At 38.6% G+C, this 19,832-nt stretch overlaps 1 protein-coding gene across 1 annotated transcript in view; it reads right to left on the bottom strand.

Annotated features, from left to right (window-relative positions):
• The window catches only part of TANC2 (tetratricopeptide repeat, ankyrin repeat and coiled-coil containing 2), a 255,436-nt gene that overhangs the window by 200,708 nt on the left and 34,896 nt on the right, over positions 1-19,832 (bottom strand). The window contains exon 3 of the mRNA XM_075036249.1: positions 13,340-13,439. Within this exon, the coding sequence (XP_074892350.1) occupies positions 13,340-13,406 (67 nt within the window). The 5' untranslated portion in view covers positions 13,407-13,439. The remainder of the gene's footprint in view (positions 1-13,339; positions 13,440-19,832) is intronic.

Genomic DNA, 19,832 nt, shown 5'->3' with positions numbered 1-19,832 from the left:
GGACTGACCCTGGCTGGACACCAGACGCCCCCCAAAGCCGCTCTATCACTCCCCTCCTCAGCTGGACAGGGGAGACAAAATATAACAAAAGGCTTGTGAGTAGAGATAAGGTCAGGGAGAGATCACTCACCAATTGCTGTCACAGGCAAACCAGACTTGACTTGGGGAAATTACTGTAATTTATCAGCAATCAAATCAGAGTAGGATAATGAGAAAATAAAAACTAAATCTTGAAACACCTTCCCCCCACCCCTCCTTTCTTCCCAGGCTCAACTCCACTCCCTTTTTTCTCTCCCTCCTCCCCCCCCCAGCAGCGCAGGGGGACGGGGAATGGGGGTTGGGGTCAGTTCATCACACGTTGTCTCTGCCGCTCCTTCCTCCTCAGGGGGAGGACTCCTTACTCTTCCCCTGCCCCAGCATGGGGTCCCTCCCATGGGAGACAGTTCTCCATGAACTTCTCTGACGTGTGTCCTTCCCATGGGCTGCAGTTCTTCACAAACTGCTCCGGCGTGGGTCCCTTCCATGGGCTGCAGTCCTTCACGCACAGACTGCTCCAGCGTGGGTCCCCCACAGGGTCACAAGTCCTGCCAGAAAACCTGCTCCAGCCTGAGCTCCTCTCTCCAGGGATCTACAGGTCCTGCCAGGAGCCTGCTCCAGCACAGGCTTCCCACAGGGTCACAGCCTCCTTCAGGCATCCCCCTGCTCTGGCGTGGGGTCCTCCCCGGGCTGCAGGTGGAGATCTGCTCCACCGTGGACCTCCATGGGCTGCAGGGGGACAGCCTGCCTCACCAGGGTCTTCCCCATGGGCTGCAGGGGAATCTCTGCTCCAGTGCCTGGAGCACCTCCTCCCCCTCCTTCTGCACTGACCTGGGTGTTTGCAGAGTTGTTTTTCTCACATTTTCTCACTCCTCCCTCTGGCTGCAGTTTCTGTGCCCCAGCAACTTTTTCCCCTTCTTAAATCTGTTCTCCCAGAGGCACTACCACCATCGCTGATGGGCTTGGCCTTGGCCAGCAGCAGGTCCGTCTTGGAGCCGGCTGGCATTGGTTCTGTCAGACTTAAGAGAAGCTTCTAGTAGCTTCTCACAGAAGCCACCTCTGTAGCCCCCACTCCCGAAACTTTGCCACGCAAGTCCAATACACCTTTCATTCATCAAATAAATAAAAAAATAATTCATGAAGTAGGCTTTGTTTCATTTTTTTCAGGAATACTCCTACCACACTGTAAGAGAGAACATTTCCAGCCAGTAAAGAAGTGTCTGATATGCAAAAAATGTTTTGCACATGGAGCACAGAATCAGCATGCAGTCTCTAATCATGTTCCATGAGTCTCCTTCCTTCTTGCAAAAGGTGATGAAACTGCAAATTGTTTCTTAACTGTGATTAAATACCAAAATCAGGTTAAAATAAAAACCCAAACACCCCAAAAATCAGCAGTACTCTGACATCATAGAAACTTCCTCGCAATCATCTGACATACCTTTGCTTAAAGCTGCTTCAACTCCTATCACAACAGCAACTCTTCAAGGTTAGCATTTCAGATCCTATCAAGCTAGAACCACCTTGGGACGTAACTTTGGCTTGCCTTATAGCCAAAGAGTACATTAATCTCTCCACCCAAAGCTGTCTCTGACATACAGAGGTACTCTAATGCTTCTTTCAGAGCAGTAACTACAACTTCTGCTGACTGTCATCACACCTCATCCATCTTTTTCTGTATTCTTTGCTGCTTATTTTATAACTGGATAGTTGAAAAATCAAACATATTGAAAATGAAATTTAATAAAGCAACAACCTAATAATGCCTTCCGCCATCCAGTTACAGTCTCATCTTGACTTTTATCACCACATTTAGAAGCTTAAACACAAAATGAAATTATGAGACGAGAGGCTTATTTTGCATTCTGATATTTTACAATAGAACTGGGAATACAGACTCCCTCTATCCCACACAGCAGTTACTATTTCTTCCTTCCACAGTATTTTATAATATTCAAAGGATATCTAGAAGAACCTTCCTTCCCTCTACCCAAACTAATATAAAAAGCATTACTTTTGCATTGTAGCATCTGTGTCACATGCTCTGCCACTCAAAGTTTCTGCTTTATATTCTTTGTATTACCTACACTGCAGAAAAAAATTATATATTGTTGTTAAAAGATTATTCTCTTGTGGTCCCACCGAACACATTCCTACAAGTTAATCAGAAAAAAGACGCTGAAGTATAAGCCTTTCACAAATCTCTTCATAACGTAGACTCCAAAAAAGCTAAATTTAGTACTAAAAGTTGTGAAAAGCCACCTTGAAAGAATGTTTTCCAAAGACCTGAATTTACTCTTAAGAGATGAGTTCAACTCACCTGCCTCCATGAGTCACAGGCTCCTGCTGTTGTACTGCACACTTGCACATTATACAGTGAGAAACAGATCCACCAAGTTCATCTATCGATGTCATTTATTGCTTGGAAAATCTTACTGAAATTGTGCCAAGTCACATGATGTGAAAACTCACAAGCTAATTAGTAAAGGAGATTTCCTATGGCTTTCTATGATCACCATTGATTAATTTGAAATCCTTGCAGGCAGAATTTCGCTGCAAACAGAAATTACAGTTGCAACATTCAAAAAGACCAAAAATACAAAGCCTGATACTTAGCTTCAACTTTTCTCCATTTTAATTATTTTTCCTGCACATGAAGATGTTTGCTTATTTTTGTGCCACATCAAGTTCTGATTACAAGAAAATAGACATTATATATTCAACACACTAAGGTAAAATGACAAAAATCAACATGCAGGTGTTGAATATTTCTAAAACAATTTCTTTACTTAGCAACATTTGATATTTAATAACCTTCCAGAATTGTGAATATCATTACTTTTAGTTTGCGTGTATAAAAAACAGAAATCCATTTTTACAGATTAGATTATTCATGTTGTTTAAATCGTCCTTTAAGTTAAGGAATCCAAGTCTGTTGCTTACCTAAGAACCGGGGCTAGTCTTGTTCCAGTAGAGAAAGACAAAGATCAGTCATTAGACATTACTGATTTAACAGATGAAATAGTTGAATTCACAGATATAAACCTTTGTTCTTAATCGACTTGTTTGTATTTTTAAAACTATTATAGATACAGTAATTATTAAGGTTTCCTCAGAGATCCTGGAAAGGACATTCCACTTTCCCAACAGTTTGGCTTTGCAAATCCCTCAAGTTGATTATGGTATTTTCTTTTGAAGCAAGTGTACGTATTCTTTTTGAATTGTGTATGAGAAAACTTTCTTCTTTGAGAAGAGAAGGCAAGGTCATTTGACATGGAAAAATGTAACTTTATCCCCTTTGCGTGTCAGCATGGTGCATTTCAGCACAGCTTTTGAGACATGATCTGTCAGAAAACTTCTACTCCCTCTACTGGTTCAGCAAGAGTAAGGCAGCTATAGGTGGCTAGTATATACCCACTAGTGGCTATGTGAGTAACACCACAAAATCCCAGATCTATCCAAAATTACACAGAATATACGTATTCTATTCTGTCCCCCTTCCGCCCCTGTGTCGCTAAAGTCTGACTGTAATAGTATACTGATATATTTCTTTCCTCAGCCGCCAAAATTCTGCTAGATTTAATAATAGAATTGATGCTTCTGATTTGCCTAACACCTATGCAGTATTGCATTATAAAGCTCAACAACATTGACTTGCCTAGTACGCAGTAAGAAGATTTTGACAAAATCAGTACCAACTATGAGCTCTTTTTCAGTACTTGTCATCAAAATACCCAAGGGTTATACAAAAATGGACTGCTTATATGCAAGGATAAGGGATGCGGTATTGTCCCCATTTTACAAATATAAATCTAAGGCACACAGATTACAGACAATATTGCTACTAATTTTTAGCTCTCAATCATTAAAGAAGCACTATTTGACAGCACTGACCATTCTTTGCTTCTTCGTACATTCAGCAATTGCTTCCTCTCTTTCTTTACTTACCAATATGCTTCCACTTCTGTGCACGTAACAACTAAGTACCTACATACCTGTCAGGAGAAGGCCTGGAACCCTGATACCATACCTCTTTGTGAGCACCCAGCCAAAAGATCATAGTATTATCCACCCCCTGCACACAAGTGCCTGTCCCATGAGCATGACTTCGCATTTGTCCTTGTTGAACTCCGTAAGGTTCCTCCAGTCTATCGGGATCCTTCAGACTCCCTGCCCTCCAACGTATCAGCTGCTGCCTCCAAGACAGTCTTATCCACCGATCTGGTGAGGATGCTCTCCATCCCTTGTCCAGGTTGCTGCTAAAGATGCTATGTACTACTGATGCCAGCATCAACCCCTAAGGAATGTTCCTCATAACTGACCACCAGTTATGACTTTGAACTTTTGATCACCCTCCTTCAAGCCTGACACTTTCCTCTCAGGCTGCAGTCCATCCACATACCCTCCAGCTGGCCACAAGGGTCTTAGGCTGTGTTGAAAGCCTTGCTAAAGTCAAGGTGAACTGTCTCTACCACCTCATTCACAACTGCAGAGCCAGTCACTTCATCTCTGAAGGCAATCAGGCTGCTCAAGCACAATTTAGAACTTGATGAATCTTTCTGTGTTGGCTTCTCCCAAAGACCTGGATGTCTTTCATGCCTGGAAATGGCTCTGAAGAAGTCTTCATAGTCTTTCCATGACTAAGCTGAGGCTGTCAAGCCTGTATTTCCCCAGACCCTCTTATTTTCCTTAGAAGGGTATAACACTTGCCTTTTCCTAGTCTCCAGGGACCTTCTCATGCTTCTTGGCACGTACCTTCCACCTTCCTACATTCTCCTGTGAAGATACAGAGGCACCAGAAGCGAGATCTGGTGGAAAACATCTGGAGAATGACTGGGGAGCTCCAACTCATAACAACTTTATTTCATACTACACTATCTACACTGATATTCTTTGCGTGAAGAGGCTGTTCAAAGCTCTTTCAAGGTTTATTAGCAGTTATCAGTACAGTAAAAAGCCAGTTGTGTTCTTCAAGCAGCATTCAGCGGTTACTCAACAGGGATTAAAGCAGCTATGTTGCACAACTGAACAGTTCTGTTTATAAAAATACCTTTCTGAAAAAGAAGGGGGGGATAGCTACAAGGAAATTTAATAATTATTTCTAAAACCTGTTACAATATTCACTATGCAGCTCCATTAAAACTGTTGGCAAATGCAGTAGAAACAAATACCATGTAATATGAGGAAGACAGATACTCCCAAGTCATGTTTCCCTCTTTTCTTCCAAGCCTCCTACCTTCCTTCTCCAGTAAGAAACAAAAGCAGTTCCCACAGCTGTACTCACAGCCCCAGACATCCATCACCAGCACCCCTTGCTTTCTTGTCTTACTCAGTCCTGCATGAAACCAAAGCTTATATAGAAGACCAGTGAACTCCATGAGCTCTGGTCAAATACAGCATTCTGCCAGTACAACACTCAATGGAAAGTATTACATATAACCCACAAAGGCAAATGATTATGACTGTAGTTTCTGACAGCTCAAACCCAAGCATGCACAGTGAAGGCTTTCAGATAAGTCTGGAGTGAGAAAAGGTGGTCGATGGCACAGTGTCAGTGGAGCCGACCACTGCCTAAGGGCAGAGCTCTGAAGGGGAAATGGCACAACCTGCAAACATCACCACTCCTGACCCCTTTAATTTCAAAAATCAATTCCCTTGTTTGCAGAATGGTTGCCCACATAAAGGACTGGTTTAAAAAGCCTTTTTCTTTTCCCTAGAAGAAACTCTCTGGAGGTTAAAGAGCTCACAACAGCGTATGAGGACAGCAGAAGGGGAGATGGCTGCCGTAATGGAAGCAGCATTCAGAGCAGAGCAGGAGGACAAATCAGCCCCCGCTATTAGAAGGGACTTCGGTGAATTAATCTCAGCAATCAGATCTGTAGAATCGCTAATGAAGGGAAAGGTTTGAGAGGGATTAAAGCTGATATGGAAGAACTTGAGAATGGGCTCACTGACCTAGAGATAAATCTTGGATAAAAACCAGCAAGTAGGAATACGTCTGAAAAATAAAATGTGGATGACTGAGGAAAAAGGAGTGCTTGTAGATGCACTGATAGAAATGAAAAATTGGTAAAACCGCAAAAGAAAAAGAACTAGCTCCCAGCAGCCACAAAGGAGGCAATCCTGTCAAATACCCAGGGCATGCTTTCCTCTCTTTTTTAACTATTTGAAACAAATAGAGCAACCAGCATAGAAGAAATACATCAAGCATTTTTCTCTCGCTTCCCCAAACCCATGTACTTAATTTTACAGTTTAACATTTTTGAACAAATGGGACAGAATCTGAAGATTCTTTCATTCATTTTGTCTTGGGAGAGGAAAAAGAGGTGTATTTCTGAGACAGGCTACTTTAATGAAAAGGGAGGAACTAAATAAGAACTGCACCTGTATCAAAACCATAAATATACCTGATACACAGAGCCTGCCTTTCAAACAATGTTACATATTGAACAGTTCAACGTAAGTGTGGAAAAAGGATTTAGAAGTCACCAAAACTTAAGCCTCATAGTAAAGAGCCCAAAATAACAGCATTTCAAAGACAGGGAGATTCTGCTCTATCATAAAAATCAGACATTAAGAAACACAGCATTCTTTCAATTCCCCCACAAAAAATAAAGCCTAAATATCGGGAATACTGAGAAGAACTACAAGATTATGAGTAGTCAAGAAGATTTAACTGAAAGAAAACATAACAAGTTGAAATATTCCAGATTCCAGAAATAATGCACTCAAATGCAGTTATCTGGTGAGCTGAAATGTTGAGAAAAATGGAGGAAAGTCATATTGCAAGGCTTGAAAACAGGGGCAAAGAAAAAAGGAGTTTTATAAATGTACCACAATAAGGGAAGTTAGAAGAGAAGGGTCGAAGCAAGAAGGAAGGCATAAATATGGCTCTAAAACACTTTGCACATCAAATCATTTAAGAATACCATATAGCACCATGAGATGACAATCAGGAAACGCTGAGACAGTGAGACAGGACTAAGGAAAATCCCTTTCCAGAAGATTATTATATCTACATCTGTATTTGATGAAAGCAAAAAACATAAAGAATAAAACAATAAATTAAATCCCAAGAGGGTGGAAAAAGCCACAAAGAGGGTGTGGGGACAAAACTCACTGAACGGTGCTTCAGGTAATGAAGTCACTTTTAGGGCTCTGGAAACACAAGAGGTGGGGTGAGGATATCCATTGCTTGTTTCTCATAACAGGATGGAGGCAGCCTTAGTCAACACACTTGTTGTTACAGCTGGTGATGGTCAGATTTGTGAAAATATTGGCAAGGCTTAGGCTGACAAAGCTGGATTATCCCCCACTCCCCCCACATGCTCACACACAGAAGCATAAAACAATACAGGTTGATAAACTCTAGTGGAACAGTTGAGTCAGTTAATAAAAAATTATAAACACAGTAAAGGACTGAACAGACCTGTCAAATAAGAATTATTGATGAGATATAAAGCAAGTTAGGTTAACATCTGCGCTGTTATTAAAAATCATCAGAAGTAAAGAAATACGTATTAGAATAATATGGGCACGAGCTGCTAAAATTATCTCTACAATAGCTGTGCAGGAGAGAAGCAGAAGCTTTATTGTCCATGCATCTTTTATTTGTCTGGGAAGAGAGACTGGTATATGAACAAGACATAGTCTGACCAAGTAAATAGGCCTTACTAAGAAGAAAAATGGGTGCATGTCTACACACATACCTTGCCAATATAATTCCTTCTTAAGAAGAAATACACTAAATTACATAAATGAAAAACAAACTTTCAGGAAGGGTCAGTTCATTCTTAATAAACTCAAGGACAAGAATTCAGCACAGTCAGAGGAGCTATGGATTTGTCAACATACTCAAAACTTGTTTAAAAAATGGATTTATGAAAAACTAGCAAAATTTTGGAAGAAAATGGTCTGCATTATTATTTGGATGGAGTACCTTGAACATGTGGATACATTTGGTATTCAGTACCACAATACATTCTGTAAGTCTGAGAGGTTTTTAATATCTCGCTTCTAATACCTTCTTAAATTAAGTTATCCCGACATCTATAGGACCCACCAGCTGGATCTCATCACTCAGCAATTTCTTTCGGAAATGAAATCCAAAAAGCAATTGTGACCTTTTAAAACTCTTCTGGGGTAAAAATTATGCTTAGACTTCCAAAAGAGATCAGATAGATAAGAAACTGCATGGAGTTCTGGCAAAGCAGTGATGAGACCTTCACAGAAATGCCTTTTATCTTAGAAAGGCAAGAATCAAAAGAGAAGAACATTTGACAGGGGCTCTTTTAGTCCTGGAATTAAAATATAAAGTGGCAGGTTCCAAAAGACCCTATAAATACATTGCAAGTTAGAAGTAATTGGCTCTCCTGTGAACCAGGAAAGAAGAACAGGTTTTAAAAACCCTACACCAAAAATATTATGAATGACAGGCAGGCTCCTAGCTGGTAAGCTCAAGATAAAAATGGCGTGCATTATATCAGTTAAGAACAAGTAAGATACAATTCCTAGCCAACTCAGAAGAAAAAAGCAGAGCCTTTGGGCTAGTTTATAAAGGATTACATGCCTCAGATAAATTTAACATGCAAAAAAAAAAAAAGTCAAGAGTACTTTAAGAATCTACCTCGGCCTCTGCCAGAAATAAAAGGCACAAATCCTGGACTTACACCTCAAAGTGAGGAGAAATATAAAACCAAATAAAACGCGCAGTTTTGCAGCTGAGTTCTACTAGGTTCTGAAGGGAATCTGAACTCTTACAGTAGTATTAATTTAACGCGATAATGTAAGAAGGAAATAGTCCACCTGCTTGGAAAAGAAACAAGGATAACTATAATAAGTAGAAAGATTGGATCCATTACACAGACTTATTTCACTAACGCAATACTGGAATGAATGTATTAGCAGACTGATTTGATGTAAACTAATTAAATACATACCCAGACCAATGAATGTTTAGTATAAGCAAGCAAACTGCAGATAAATATGAAACAGGTCCTTGATAAACAGATAAAAACAATAGAATACCTTATAGTCTCTGGATTCAGAGACTAGAACAGAATTGCCCTGGAAGGGCTGAATTAGGGGGAGAGAAGCCTCACAAAAATTTCTGACAAGCAGCAGCATGCAGGAGTGCCTACCTGCAGGTTTTAATGCAACTGCTTGCCCTAGCCATAGGGCTTCTGGCCACAATAATCATGCCGGATCTTCAGACAGATGGGATAAAAGGATGGAGCAAAGCACAGTCCTTTTACACTTTAAAACAAACATATCCTAAGTAAATTTAGTCCTGGATACACACTGCAGTCAGAAAACTTACATGTCTGCAGATCTCTGTAAATTAATTTAGAATAGAAAAATAAAGGTAATATTTAACTACATTCAGATCACATTTCAGCTTTACAGACACTGTTGTCTGGTAGCTTTGTGGAATATCCATTTATGACAGATGAAGATACAGCCTAATCAAAATACTATTGCAGTCATAACGCGTCCTCAAGGCATTACTGTAAAATATCTTGAGCACCCTTGAGTCACAAGAGAATTTTTGTTAAGACAAGAGATTAAATATGTGCACAAATACACATGCACAGAGTTATACTGCATACAGTACACTGCTACAAAATCCTATCAGTAGAGTTTTGAAAGTACATACACACAAAATTAACCACAGGAGATTACACAATCTGATGTTGCAGTAGAAATTCATTTATTTTAATTGGCATTACTGCATGTAACTGTACATTCATACAGATGTAATTGGTATTCTTCTTTTATAAATATTTGGTGTGTTCCTGAACCACAATACCATAAAGAGTACCTAAGAAAAAAAAAAAACAACACCCCAGCTGAGTCAAAATAAATTTTAACCACAGCTCTTCAGAGAAGTTGCTCAGCAGTTTCTGAAGGAGGAATAATAAGAAGGCATTTTACTGTTACCACTACCAGTGTTCTTTTAATCATGAAGAATTATCAAAACCACATCACAACATCTAGGGATTGTTAGCTTGACTTCACTGACCCCGTTTGCTAACTATGTTACTGCAAATGAAAGAAACTGCAAAGAGCAGTAATTTCAAAGGCCAGTGTGCTCACTTGGATTCCCCAAGAAAAAAACCACAATACCTTTAACCCTCCTTCAAAGGTTTACTCCCGCACTGGAATGCAAAATGACTGCAGTGTAGGAAATTAAGATACACACACTGCAATTTCATTCAAACCCACACGCACCAGAGACACCTGAGTGGGCTGTCACCTACCTATGTAATTTAAAATCATTACATGGAAGGTGAATCAACAGCAGACCTGAAACCTCTAATAGATTACTTTCACAGCACAGAACTTATGATTTTGAGTTTGCTCCCGATTCCCAGAGATGGGTGTAGCTCTGCATTGCAGTTTCCCTGTGAACACAGGCTGTTCTGGAAACATCTGCCTCTGCTGCCAGGGCAGCTCACCCTCCCTCTCCCCTGGTTCTACCCTCCAGATCACACACACTGCCCTGTGAAGTAACAGCTTCTGCGGCCACAAGGCACGTCAGAACACCAAAACCACCAGGGAAACTTCATTTCCAACTTCTAATTAGCAATCTAAATCATGTTAATGATAAATATATTTTTTTAAACGCAATAAATACCTAATCTTGTTAAAGCACTTGGCTGAAAAATATCCAGAACCCCCAGTGTCCCACCTATGACCCCACAAAATCTTAACAGTGAAGGCAACAGTGATATAGGTGACCTGAAGGTACACAGTCACCACATGAAAACATTCTAGAGAATGAAACGCTTGGACTTGTAGTTATACATGTGCATTTATCCAAGGGGGTGGGAGGATTCCTCAAGATCCTTTCCTTCGCATACCAAGAGACCAGGAAGGAAGGGAAGACAAAGAGAAAGGGAGCACGGAGGTTTAGGGTAAGCAAAGCAGACAAGTATGATAATGAGTATCAAGTTGGGTTGTTCAGACCAGCTCAGGACCACTCTGTCACTGCAGTGACAGGGTGACAAATTCCTTTTGTATATTATTAGATAAGCACTCTCCTTTTTTATCGACTTTTAAAGCATGAAATTTGTAGTTTGCCAGAATTGCAAAGCAAATAAATAAAGCAAATTTTGGGCTCATAATGCTGTAGGCTACACAGAAATGTACCTGGAAGAGCTACTGATTTTTTTACTTACTGTGTTGCAAAGAAATACAGAATTAAATATATTTATTAAAAAAAAAAAAATCTAAGCAGCAACGAATTCATCTAATGCCATGTTATAGTTTGATAGACTAACACTTATCGGAAAAATTACTTTCCAGTGGAGGGATGTTTTCCATTTGGACTCTGTTAATCTAACAAACCTTATCATCTCCTTTTTCTATTCCCTCTCCTCCCCTGAAGAATGCCAACAGAACTTCTCAATAAAGCAACTTATTTCAAAGGCAGAAACGCAATAAATTAAACATACAGTATGGCCATTAGGCATTAGAGAAAACCTCATCTATTAAAGAATCCCATATTGTTTTTTAAGAAGACCCATCTCTTTTTCCGTTTTGCTTAAAGACAGAAGTACAAGCATATCAAATCTTGTTATTTCAGAACTTACATTTTTCATTCACAAAGTAAGAAACACATATTTGCAAAGCTCTGCACATACAAGATCCTTAATATTTCTTCGGGAGATAAGCCAAAAGGAATACTAGGGACTGATAACAGAACACCTGACAAAGATACGGCTTCATACAGAAACCACAATTTAAGATATTTGTCTATTTACAGTTTTTTCCAAAGGTTGTGAGTATCATCAGAGGACCTGTACTTTCCTGAGCTTTCAATCATAAATGTGATACTTCACAGAAATACAAAATCACAAGACGACAGAGCCATCTACTTGTGTATCTTTCCCAAACCTGCCTTTTTATGCAGGTACCTCCCTCAGATTAACCACTCCTGCAACAAAAGACTAAGGAGTTCATAAGGAAAGAAAATCTCCTTCATAAAAGCAGTGAATGACAACCACGACCTCAGGCTGGAATTACTTAGGGCGTCTTTGCAAAATAGACATTTTTCCCACAATATGAGATACACACCAATTACAATAACTAATGCAAGGAAGTCAACACCATGACACACTGCTTAAACTTTTCATGACAAATATCTTCAGGATCAACCAACACAAACTGGGACTCTCATCAGAAAGCAGACTCTAACAGATTACTGATGTCTAAGGACCAAAACAAAGTCAGCACCGCTAGCAGGCAACTTCAGGACACAGCGAAGCTGTACTGCTGAAAAACACAATTCCCCTTCCCCACATAAAACTCGGGGTACTAAGATATTAAAAGCAGGGGAGGGAGGAAATTCTGGCACTGTAAGAAATAACAAGTTAACTTGTTTCAACCAAGGGAAAACAGCCTGATTTTTCCATTGCATTTATCACCATTGTACCTCTGCATCTTCACTTGTGGTTTCCCATGGAATATACATATGCACTATTTACACAGATACACAAGCACAAATAAACACTGTATCCCAAAATATTCAAAATGTGCTGCCAGATGGCTTTAAAAAGAAAAAATGAAAGATCTAATTAAGAGCTCTTACACTGCCAGCACTCCAATTTTGGAAATAAAACCAGAAGTTAAATAAGAAGGTTTTTAAAGCATATCAATATTTTTATAATGTTTTGCTTCACAATTACAATCTCTGCTAACCTCCTTCATGGATCAAACAGGCCAAGCCATATGAACCAGTGCTAACTGTAAACTTTGCTGGGATGGCGGAAAGAGGAGACTAACAGAACTGGTGACTAAATTTGGGCAATTTCTCCTTAATTCCATCTCTTCCCATTCCCCTCTCTCCTTCCTGTTTAAAAGTAAAAAAATAAAAACAATTGCTACTGCTATCACAAGTATTGTCTGTAATGAAGATTCCACCGCCACAAGTTCTCACAGTCATTTTCAAGGAAAAATTTTTATTTTCTTAATTTCCATAATTGAAACATGAACCTTACTGTTAGTTTACTACAGGATTATGTATAAATATTATTTGTTTTTCCCTACATCTTATTTCCCCAATAAAAACAGACTGTGGTTTACAAACATTTTTAAATAAATATACATATATTTTTAAATATTAAATCACAGCACAATATTATAATGACCTATGATGATGTTTTGAGTCTACAAGACCATCAACTGAGTACATCTATTCATTAAAAAGAAAAAAGACCCAGTAAGACCAAAACACACATAAAAGGAGTACTTTCAAAAACTGTAAATAAAACACATGCATGAGGAGTTGACATTTACTTACCACTGGACCTGTTTTTGCGGTTTGACTTCCCTCCTGTAAGAAGCATCTTGAGACTGTTTCGAAACATGGCGATCCTGTTCCACTTTGTGTATCCCAAAAACTGTGTAAAGCAAAAGAATAACACATGTAAAAAAATCAACACTCCAATTTGGTCAACAGAAAACCATTGCAGAGAAACAGTGAGAAAGTGCTAAAAACAAGATTAAAAACTTAGAATGATGAAAAAACTATTTTGCCAACACATTTCCTAACAATAGAAATCAACATCCACATAAAGCCTACCATTCTGTTTGCTTTCATTCATCCAGGCTATTTCCAGGACAATAAAATTCCAGCACTGCTAGCATGACCTACCTATTTTGTCAAATGATTTGGCCAAATTATTATCACACTAAACTGAGAAAGACACAGCATTTAGCAAACTCTGCTTCCATTTCCCATTACTATTAGAGTCAAACCTATCAGAAAGAGTTGCTACCCTCCACATTGCTCAGAAAAAGTCAATCTTGCTGACAACAACCCACAGACTACAAAAGCTGTTGTCTTTAGCTCCTGGGCTAGTTGACTGTCAAATTCTTCTGTGAGTTGAATAAATTGTCATGAGCAGGAAAGCCACTCAAACCCAGAGTTAACAGACACAAAAATCAAACAGAAACATTATCCATATATTTTCCTTGCTCTATATGTCTCGGGGAAAAAAAAAAGTTGTCTCTGTGCTGTTGAAGATAAAAGAATGAGCTTCTGGGTTCACCAGACACACTGACAGCTTGTTCTGGTGGAACATCCTCTTACTAAAGTAGGTAAACCATCAAAACAGCAACCACAAAAGCAGCTCCTAACTAGACCAAAAGAAGAGTAAAGAGTCTTTGATCAGGACATATAATAAATCACAACTTTCCTTATATTGTACACATAATATTCCATAGTTACAAGGTAACACATTCAACTTATAGAAATACATCATGAAATTTTTTCCTGCAATAATATTACGTTCTTCTTGGAGGATGCTCAATAAATGCTATCTTGAGTTTCTTCACATTTATCTAATACTTTCAAGTACATTCATACAATAATACCTAGTTCAAAGAGCTTTATATGCATATTTAAAGCCACTGAAACTCCTTTTAATATGACTTACTCACTTACTGAGAGATACTAATATTCCAAGGCAGTAACTCAGAGCACACACATAACGAACACCAGTAAGCATGCACGAATGACATTAACTTTAGCCCTTCCTGACTTTCAGGAGTTCCCATTCACTTCTTAGATTCCACAAACAGATTTGGGGGTATGTTTGTCTCCATGCATCTATGCATGCATCCATGAATATTAAACAGGAAATACAGTACCAGTATTTCCTCTGCATCTATGAATCACTTGAGTATCATCTGGCATCTTTCTGAGGCCTTGCATAATGACATCAAAGCACAACGAGCTAGTATTTAGGTTTATTCCCAGGGCTCCTAAACAAAGCTTAGACCCCTCTTCGAAGCATCCTACTGTTACATGACTACAAAAAAATTTCCATCTGGGCACAAACACAATTGTCTTAAATTTGAATTGTTTATTTAGTTTCTTTAGATGGCTGTTGTGTTCCAGCTTGCAGCATAGAAAGAAAACTTCTGGGTTTACATATCCTTCCTCTCTTACAATCTGTTATTAATAAACTCCTTCATATACAACACCGTTTGCAACATCAGAAGGAGAAAATATGAAGTAGACATTAAACGCAAAGAGGAGGCAACCAAATTCAAAGTGTAATTTATTCTAGAACATGGTAATATTATAATCCCTCCAACAACCCACTAATCCAAATGTATTTATCTAGGCTTTGAGCAAGACAACAAGAAGGCAGTAAACACCTCCTGCTACTCTTTGGAGAACTGCTTGAGTCTGAATGTGACTTATCTTTTCCTCCTCTACAGTATTGAGCACTATGCTGATAACATAATGTGTACGTTTGATTGATCTACTTATTTATTTAAGAAAAAGCAGACTCAAGTGGTTCTTATATTAAGCCAAGTGTCATAGCCACAATGAAGTTAATTTTTCCCTAAAAGTTTAAATAACTATCCCCTAGCAACATTTTTCCAAGACAGGCAAAACAAGAAGAGGTAGTTTCTTTCTCCTCTGTGACAGTAATACATAAAAATAAGGAGAAAAAGTTTCACCAGCTAGCAGGGTTAATAATAATTCACACTAACGCATCGTGCTTGCAAGAATACACAACTGCGTTTCAACAAGCAAAGAGGTACTTCTGGGAGTGCAGCTGGAATGGTGAAGCACGGAGCAAAGGGGTGGCTAACTGATTAAGAATTTATCCCTTCTGTAGGCAGATAATGCACCCTGCACTGAGCTCCTCTACCCAGACCTAACTTTCCTGCCGTAACTAACCTAGCGCCGTGACTATAGTGCCACATGTCTGAGTAAGATCTTGAAAGCATTCCCATGGAAGTCATACTCGGAGTGTGCAACTCCAGTGAGTTAAGCAATGGTACCGTTTGTAACCTACAGACTTTAAGTTGTAAGTTTGATTCTCTATTCATGCTAAAGTAAATCAGAATCAACTCCACTGCTGAGGACAGAGTAACATCAGACTTTGACTATCACCAGCCACAAATAACATCCTATTTTTCATCTTTTACCTGTGGCATTGTGTACTAGTTAGCGAATGCAGGTGGAAAGGCAAAAGGGGATTGTAAAGTACTCAGCTTGCTATTTCAGAGTTAGGTAAAAAAACAGGTAAATAAATAACAATCTTCCAGCATTTGGTGAGACTAGGGTAGAGGAGAAAGCTCCTGCTAAAAAAACACTACAGAAAAACGTAGGGTTTTTTTCTTTTCTTGTTTGTTTTAAAAAAGCAGCTCTCAGGTATCCATTTTGAGTCCCATCTAAGTCTGGAAGGACAATCAATCTTTATAATGGCATTTTCCTCACAATCAAACTCTCAAGGTAGTCAGTGGACAGCCCAAAACTTCAAAGTTCCTACGAATTAAGAAGGAGGTTTAGGGATGATCCCCTCATCAGCTTGCACTGAGAAGAGAACCAAGTAGAGCTGTGCCATCAGTGCAGAGGTATAACCTCATTAATACTAATTATGCTGAAGGAGCCAAGTGGACTGAGCCTGAACAGTGCCAAATGTGAGGATGACTGCTAACGATGCCTACCTCTAGCCTTCACGTGGCAAACTGTGCCAGAAGTTGCTGTGCTGCTACTGGGATTTAATTAAGTCTCTGCATAGGGCACATATGGGGCCTCCATGAATTTGCTCCAAAGAACCATGGAGTAGAGAAAGAATTGATGTCTTGCATTAAGACCCTGAGTTACCAGCTATGGGATATCTCAAGGACTAATTCCATATTCTCAGAGCTCACCTAGAAGCCTCAGAGGACTGCTAGATCTTTAGTGACCAGCACAGGAGAGAGATGGAAAGAAAAGCCTTTTAGTAATAGACCTAGTTTAGCATCAACTCATGACGTGGTTTCTCACTGTGTCTTACAGACAATGTTGTTGTACTCCAAGTGTAAGTATTCAGTAAATTTATGTCCTGATTAGTTAAGGTTATCACAATATAGAGTAGCAGAATCAGCAGGTCACCAAAATCAACTGCTGTTTTTCTTTTAAATGCACAGCCACCTTATTTTGTGGCTTTGCGCAAATGTGGTCACAGGTCCTCCTCTGTTTAGCTAATAATAAGCCAGAAATAATATTTAAGAATAGGTACTCTACATTAAGAATTCTGTTGGTCATATTAGTTCATGGAATTAGAAGGATTAAATAGCAAATGGTATTACAGTATTAGAAGGAGCTGGATCAGACATTTTTTCATACTCCCAACGAACTCCTCAATCCATCTTACAGTCCAGGTTAATTCTCTTCTCCAGTCTCGCAAGCAGCTGTGTCAGCATAAGCTAAAAACACAGTATGCTGATGGGGATCCTTTACACTCCCACTGCCATGGGATACTGCTATCATCAAATACAGCAACCAAGAGCTACTACACTTTGTCATTTAGCTTGTCATTTGTAACTTTACCAAATCTAATGAAGATATTATGCGAGCAAAAGTCTCCAAACAGTATCAGCAGATCAATAAAAAGGCACTATCTCTATGAACTCTGTTGCATAGTATCAGTGGCACTTCACAAAAGTAGCTTTTTTAAAAAACAGCTCAAGAATTTTCTGGTTTAGGTATAGACAGACTCTGCCACATGTTGGTTTATCTTCTAACATAGCTAGATTTCAATGAAATACACAAACAAAAACAGTTTCTGGAGCATGAGAAAGCAGTAGTACAAATACAATAAGGAAAAAAAAAGGCAAGGGAGTAGAGACAGACTGAACGCTACAAGCTGCAACTTTACACCAAATGCTAAGCTTAAACAAGTCTGCAATATCTCATTAAATCCTCCTGGATGACTAAGGCCTATTTCTTTGTTTTCTTAATTTTAAGACAGAATTTGTAGACAGGCTCTGAAAACTACTTCACGTTTTGGGTGGCTACACATTATTACAGCCCACAGAAGTAATTTTTGCTTCTTTTTAGAGATTTCCTAGGGAAAGACATTGTCTGTCAGACATGGAATTTCAAAATCAAAGCAAATTATTTTTGCCCCATATACCACCACTAAAACAGCTAGATCCCAGTATTTTCCTCTTCTGTGATCACCTCACTAAAAATAAAATTATTTTTTATATAAAGCTGATTAGTAAAGCTAAGCTCTTTTTCAAAAAAAGTGTTTGATGTCCAATGAGACATACAAACATTACTTGGCCACTGCTGTCAAGTTTTGTGCAAATTAGCATTAGATGTTATTAAAGACATACTTTTCAGAGTAGAACTATAATCTATGTTTTTTCCAATAATGAAAAGCTTCTAACCACAACAGTATTAAGGGAATGCAATCTAAGTCATATGTGCAATGCACATTTCTCATGAATTTTATTTCTGCCTTGCCTCCATAGTGAAAATAGCTATGTAAAAGGACAAACATTTCTAAAGTTGTTTCTAGAAAGTAAAATAACTGTCAACATTTTGGTCTTCCAAACATTTTAAAAGAAACAGATTACTTTATACACATTCACAATTCTCCTTGAAATCTCAGTTAGGAGAAAGCCCAATTAGGCTGCCTGTGCATGACGGTGATGTTCACAGCTTTTAGTAGTTCAGAGTGGCAGACTAATGAGTACAGTCAGGGCACAGCCACAACAGAGCTTTAACTGAATGTGTGAAATGGACAACTGAAAAAAAAAAAAAAAAAAAAAAGCCCATACTTTCAAATTGGAGGTGGTTCAACAATTCTGTCAGCTACCTCTTTGTATATTAAATTGTGGTTTAAAAGTAAGTGAAATAAAAGCCTGTAAATAAGAACACCTCTGTGCCAGACCATGAGATCCCAGTTCAGGCAGCAGCTCACACTGTAGCAAATTAAGACAGAATTTACTCCCAGAACCTTCATAATATTCAGCAGAAGTTTATGAACACTACCTAGTCAAAAATTCTTAAAACATTATATCTATAAATAGATAGATACAAATAGGAAGTATTTGCTACCTTCCACCATAACACATTTTTCAATGAGAAATCACTACATCCATCAGTGACAAACCATTTCCAAAATTCAGAAGAGCTTAAAAAGTGTAAATCTTGCAGCATCCTACCTCCATGCAATGCTTTGCCAAGCTGTAGATGGAAGCATTATAATACGGCTTAGTGGTATAGTCCCACCCAAACGTGAACGTTGAAAGCCCACTGTGACAAACCCCTTTTGATTATTGAGTGCAGAAGGCAGGCAGGCATACCTACTTCATTTCTATCAGACTTTATCACTGAAGATGAAACAAAACTTTGTAAATTGGAATCAGGACTTGGCAGCACCAAGTCAATGGAGCATACACAGAAGAATATGACAAATAAAGTTTTAAAAACAAACTCATCAGACAAGCCTTAATTTCTGTACTTTTACTGCTGACAAATACCATGACAATATTCTGTACTGACAATCAGAAATATGGCTAGTCCATATCTCGCTGCTTATTCCCTTATTTATTTGCTTCGGCCTATCTCAGAAGATCCTGAGCCATCACACTTCTTTAATACATATTCCATTAATTCCCAATAGGAATGATGGAAAGAAGATTTTTTTTTTAAAAGGGGAATTCCTTATGTGTTTTACTGAAAAAGAAAAAAGTCCTCTGGCAGAAAATACACACTCAGTTATGCAAAATAACAAAAAAGCTTGTTACTCATAAAATATTCTATTTTAAAAGTTCCTGGTAGCACCAGATCATCCCTTTTCATGAAGGAAGCTGAACTCACTACATTAGAAATTAAGATTTATGTATAATAAGTAGTGCATATTAAGATGCCAAAAAAAGGTACCTTTCTGAATATTAGTTTTCAGGATTTAACAGCATGTAAAGACTAAATTAACATTTTCTGAACAAAAATTCTAACCTTTCACAAATTAATGAACTGTTTTCAAAGAGCA

The sequence above is a fragment of the Buteo buteo genome, chromosome 9, assembly GCF_964188355.1.
Source record: "Buteo buteo chromosome 9, bButBut1.hap1.1, whole genome shotgun sequence".
In the NCBI taxonomy this organism is placed as follows: Eukaryota; Metazoa; Chordata; class Aves; order Accipitriformes; family Accipitridae; genus Buteo; species Buteo buteo.
The sequence above is the reverse complement of the archived record's forward strand: the minus strand, read 5'-3'. Positions and strand labels throughout refer to the sequence as shown.